Source organism: Alosa sapidissima, chromosome 11, assembly GCF_018492685.1.
Source record: "Alosa sapidissima isolate fAloSap1 chromosome 11, fAloSap1.pri, whole genome shotgun sequence".
Taxonomy (NCBI): Eukaryota; Metazoa; Chordata; class Actinopteri; order Clupeiformes; family Clupeidae; genus Alosa; species Alosa sapidissima.
The window spans coordinates 35,296,642-35,302,641 of record NC_055967.1 but is presented as its reverse complement, the minus strand read 5'-3'; the positions used below and the strand labels follow the sequence as shown (position 1 = coordinate 35,302,641).

The following is a 6,000-nucleotide window of genomic DNA, read 5'->3' as shown; positions in this document are numbered from 1 at the left end:
AAGAGAGAGAGAGAAGAGCAGAGAGAAAAGAGAGAGAGAGAAGAGAGAAAGAGAAGAGAGAGAGAGAGAAGAGAGAGAGAGAAGAGAGAGAGCAGAGAGAGAAGAGAGAGAGCAGAGAGAGAGAGAGAAGAGCAGAGAGAGAAGAGAGAGAGAGAAGAGCAGAGAGAGAAGAGAGAGAGAGAAGAGAGAGAGAGAAGAGGAGAGAGAGAAGAGAGAGAGAGAAGAGAGAGAGAAGAGCAGAGAGAGAAGAGAGAGAGAGAAGAGAGAGAGAAGAGCAGAGAGAGAAGAGCAGAGCATAAAGATGTACAGAGAAGTGGGACAGGTGCGGAGTATGCATGCCAGCCTAGCCTCAGTCCCCTGCACGCCAACCGCAACCCACCACCTACCGCCCTCCACCCGGGCAAGATCCAGCCCCTACCTTGGGTGTTTATTTGTCCCCATCCTCTGCCTCCATAGCTGGAGCTCAAAGGGTAAACGTCTATTCTGGTCTCCGGTTACCGCCGCGCTGCCTTGAACCCCGAGGCTGTGAGCACAGCGCATGCCATTCCAGGCGAGCCATGGCGCTCCCCTCGGCTGCTCACCCGCCCCTGACCCCCAAGAGAGGAAGGGGGCACCTCGGTGACCCCCACCCCCAACTCACCCCACCTCCACCACCTCCACCAGCACCACCCCTCTCCCGCTGGCAGAATGTGACACCTGCCCCCGCCCTCCTCTGCCACCATTAGGCCGGGCTTTATAAGGGGTTTAGAGGCGATCAGCGGCAGTGGGCAACGTCTAGCGCGCGGCGCGATGACAGATCTTGTCTGATAAGACTCATGGACGCATGCATACACGCTGGCTGGCATACACACACATGCACACACATGCACACACATACATACACACACACACACACACACACACACACACACACACACACACACACACACACACACACAAACTCACACACACACTCTGACCACATCCTCCTGTTCGGGGCCTCTACAGTTCCTCTCACCTTATCAAACGTTGCCAATCAGCAACTCATCTGTTATAAACCATCTATTGACAGTTCAAAAAGAGGAGCCGCCGGACAGGACATTTATAGTAAAGGACCAAGACCCACTCCGCAAACCATTACAACGGACAAGGACTCTATTTATAGCCACCGGGCAACAAGAGCCCCCCTATCTCGTATATCAGTGCCACATATGCACTATTGTGGTGACTATACAATAACAGGTGGTGCACTGGACACAAATTATTCCTGCGCAATGGCTTGTTTATTAGATTATGACAGCCAAGGATGGAGGGCAGTATGAAGAAGCATCTGTCGTATCATTTCAGTGTCACTTTTATTCAACTGCGTTTCAGATGCACTGAGTGATAGAATTACAGTTCTGCTGTGGCCTGCATGGAGAACGCATGATGTGAAATAACGGTCACTTCTGGGCAGGTCACATATCCTTGCTGAGGCTGATTGACTGCTAGTGCACAGCCATAAAACAGATACGCATATGTATCAATGTGTAGGGTGCATGATCATGTGTGTGTTTGGATGTAGTGTGGGTAAGTCAAAATGAAGACCAGGTTATTTTAGTTACAGGGATTAAAGCAGTGCCTGAAATAATCAGATAAACTTTATATATATATTATCTATTTTCAATCTGTAAAAAGCCTCGCCCACGCCTGAAATCAGGCACATTGCCTGTGAACTTTAAGCCCTGTAGTTACATGTGTGTTCCAAAGGTACTGAGGTACTACCTCTACCTCTCTACCAGTATAGTGTTCAATGGGTCTAGTATAGTGACCAGTATAGTGTTCAATGGGTCTATAATTTGCTGCTCTTATTTTTTCACTATTATATGTGCCCTCTTATTTACTTATTTACTTACTTTTTTGTTTACTTGAATGTTATGTTTGTCTGTGGACCTAAATTGGCAAAATATGTCTTGTCTTCACCGTGGGATAGTGAGAAACGTAATTTCGATCTCTTTGTATGTCTGGAACATGTGAAGAAATTGACAATAAAGCTGACTTTGACTTTGACTTTGATTACGTTATAACAAATGTTATAAATGGTTGTGTGCAAGCCATCAATACGTTCAGTCTTTTATAACTATAAGGTCTACTTTTACATTTCTGTAGATGTAAAATTTCATATCAAAATACATCATTAAAACAAGTTAATTTAACACCCGAAAATACCTGTCCTGTTCTTTTTATTATACTACTATCTATGTTCTTTGCATTCTGTTGATTGACATAAAATATTGCATTCAGGTTTGGTAAGCCTAGGAAGTTGAGGATTGTGGTGGGACTAGGGGTTTGTGTCAAGCACTGCTTGGAGGTAGTATAGAAATAAAGCATATTTTCCCTGTCAATGCATATCGCCAAATCACAAGATGTAAGGGGGGGGGGGGGGGTGTGGAGGCGTACCGTACATCTTTCCCTCGTCGGAGAGGATGATCTTGCGCCGGCCACAGGGCGGGTAGATGGCCAGGGCTTCCTGGAAGCTCTGCTCGATGTCGGGACTCCACACACCCTCTGCATCGTTCTCCAGGGGCTTGTCCAGGGGCTCCGACAACTCCTCACTGGTGGCCCCCGGCGAGGGGGCCGGCACCCACTCCGCAGACGTGTTGGCGGCCGTGCAGGGGCGACCTCACTGGGGCTGGGGGGGTCGGAGAGGGGGAGCGGTGGGGGGGGGAGGGGGGGGGTATGAGGGGAGGGAGGGGGGATTAGGGTTGGGATTGGGGCTGTGGTTTAAGAGGGAGACAGAGCTCTGGCCTCTGCGCTGGCGGAGGCAGAGGAGGAGAAGTGGGGGGGTGGTAGGGCGCTGCCAAGCAGAGCCCAGGGATGTCTCTCTGGGGGGGGAGGGGGGGACACCTGGAGACAGAAAACAGACAGAAGGAAAAGGGAGGTCATAAGCCATCGCGGTCCTTATTAGATCGTTATTATCATCATCATAAACATTATTGTGTACCATTACCTACTATCGTTTCAGGTAACACTTTGAGAAACAATTTGAGAAAACAGTATTTTTAAAAAAAAGTGTAAAATGAAATTAAAACCATTCACACTTCACATAATGCCAGCTAGGGATTACCATTTGAGCATGCATATATGTGTGTGTGTGTAGAAGCGCCTCTAGTGAAGTCATTTGAAGAGTCATATGGTATTTTGCGTCACTACAACACACCAGTACATGCTGCTACTCCTACTAGGAAAAAAACCCTCGAATCAAAAAGTTAGATTAGCCAGATGATAAAACAAACACCATGGCACCTAACGGGTATGTGAGAGAAAGTGTGCGTGTGTGTCTCTCTGTGTATGAAGGAGAGACAGAGCAGGCGGCAAAACATTAAACTGGAGAACGAGGCTATGGATAGACTGACATCAACCCAGAGGATGAGATGCTCTTAGAAAGAAAAACATTATCCTAGTTATTTTAAGCTATCTGGCAGAGAGTCATAAGGCACTAAGATAAAAAACATACGATGTACCAATCTCAGTGTTTGTCATCACTATTGGGCCCTATAAGGGACTTTTTGCAGTTCCTCGAACATAGAGTTCCTAGAAACCCTTTTTTTGTACATTCCTACAACATGGAACTGGGGATTATTGAGTTCCTCTGATCGCAATTCCTATAACTATTTGAGCTCTAGGCTATTTTTTGACATCTCATGCCAACTTGGCCTGGGCAGCAGAAGCACAAATTTTAAAAATCTCTTTAAAAAATAATTCAGCTTCTGTTTAAATTTGCTTAACATAAAAACTGCACGGGAAGGCTGCACAGGCCATGTACTGTCACACGACAAATGCCTTCTGGACAGATGGGAAGAATTAGAATGAAAGCAATTCTTTCTTTTTTTTGAATGCTTCCTTCCTTGAGTTTAGTTTGTCTATAAACTTCCGTAACTAGTAACTAAATAGCACTGTTGTCCGTTTCAATGCTTTATGTTCATATAACTAACTGGGCTGCTAACGTGTGTCTCAGAGTTCCTACTGTGTGTGAATATAACTAACTGCTGCTAACGTGTGTCTCAGAGTTCCTACTGTGTGAATGTAAACAAAAAAAAAAGCCCTAGGGACAGGAAGCCTCTCCAGTTAGTAGTTAGTAGAACTGTATTCTTAGAACTGTTGTGTTCAAATGTGCCTTTAGACAGTTCCTCAGTTGTGTAAAACAGTTAAGGACAATTTCCTGTGCGTTGCTTCCTATTCTCAACCAGGACTTGACACCTGTTGGAGAAAGAGGGAGCTGCCCATAACGCTGTGTTAGTGTTTCCATACTAAAAACTCCCCCTATCTAGTCCACTTCAGGCCCAGACACTACTAAGGAAAGGAGATAAAGAAAGGAAGCCATTTCTGAGGTCTCAGGATAAATCTCCTGGGGTCTCAATTACTCCTCACTGGAGATGAATACACACAGGTTGTTTGAGCATATAATAGCGTTTAAAGTAGAAGTGTCTCCCTTCTCTCTCTCTCTCTCTCTCTCTCTCTCTCTCTCTCTCTCTCTGTCATTCTCTCTCTCTCTCTCCATAGCAAAGGTGTCAGGGTTAATTACAGGGTCAAAAGGGAGGAGAGGGTGGAGGTTCTTTTGAGCACCATAAGTCATCAACTCATTCTCAGCAGTCATATCTAAGAGTCTATTGTGGAGATCTATTGTAGAGTGTTAGTCACGTTTGTGTTTACTTCCTCTCCTGACATGTCACTTTGACTTTTGAAATCGAGACTCATTGGGGAGACAATAATGTGTGTGACTGTGCTGGTGTTTTCCGAGGCTAAGCCTGTGTGTGTGTGTGTGCGTGTGTGTGTGTGTGTGTGTGTGTGTGTGTGTGTGTGTGTGTGTGTGTGAACAGGAGGAAAAGGGAGGCTCGGTGAGTCACAGAGCGTCACGTCTGTATGTTTGACTTGGTCGCCCCTCTTCCTGTGAGACCCACGTTGCTAGAGTTAACTTCCCGTAAAACACGCACACACACACACACACACACAATCGTAACATACGTAAGCACAAAGAGATACAACAAAATATCTGGAGAAATACAAAGAAATCCCGCAGACCGACACATAGGCACATGGCATGCTTCACAATGAGTCTATTCAGAAGTCTTAGAGATGGAGTTCCATCACATATCAACAGCCAAGCCAACAGGACAGGCCTGTCGAATGTTTGATAAACTGGCTTGCAGTTCATCATAAAGCATTTCACAGATCCACAAACAGGGAGTCGAGAGGCTACCACAAGGAAATTGGGAACAGATGGACTGTTGTACCAGATTTTGGTTTGTGATGAGCTACCATACAAATACACAAATACAGAACTACTGGTTTTAATAAATACAAAAACATAACTGTCCACTGTTGTGTGCTGAGCTACCACAATTGAAAACCAACCCCAAAGCCAACTGAAAAGTAATGCGATATTTCACTATTGGCAAAATAATATACTGTATATATATTTTCACTATTATTATTATTATTCATTGTGCCACACATAATAAAAATGACAACAAAGACTGAAGTCCAAAACTCAGTACTGACATGACAACAGAACTGCCAAAAATCCATACAAAATTCTGACCTCTTACGAAACATAAGTCTGTTTGAAACCCAGCCCACTTTACGCGAACGGTCACCTTAATTCTTTCCGACCCTGTGCGAGAATTAGAGGGCCAGTTAAGGGGATAGGGGCCAGTTTTGATGAGTTTGCTGTGAGGGGCAAACCATTAGAGGGGTGGTTCCATAGTAAAAGTGTCCAGCAGGGTTAATTGACGTAAGCCCTTAAGTCGAGCTGCTTCCCACCACAGCAAACTCCCCAACCCCAGCCCTCACCAACGCACCCAACCAGCCCGCCCAGCCCTTAGCTCCAGCTCCAGCCCCAGCAGCACTTCAGCCTGTCCTCCCCACAAACCCGCAGGCCCAGATAATCCCTCAGCTGGTGCTGCAGTCAGAACAGCACACACCCTGAACGAACATGCACACACATGCACACACACACACACACACACCCACACACACACA

At 45.9% G+C, this 6,000-nt stretch overlaps 1 protein-coding gene across 1 annotated transcript in view; it reads right to left on the bottom strand.

Annotated features, from left to right (window-relative positions):
• Positions 1-2,670, bottom strand: part of LOC121724097 (transcriptional enhancer factor TEF-3-like) — a 19,770-nt gene extending 17,100 nt beyond the window's left edge. The window contains 1 exon segment of the mRNA XM_042110453.1: positions 2,424-2,670. Within this exon segment, the coding sequence (XP_041966387.1) occupies positions 2,424-2,532 (109 nt within the window). The 5' untranslated portion in view covers positions 2,533-2,670.
• Positions 2,671-6,000: the final 3,330 nt, after the last annotated feature.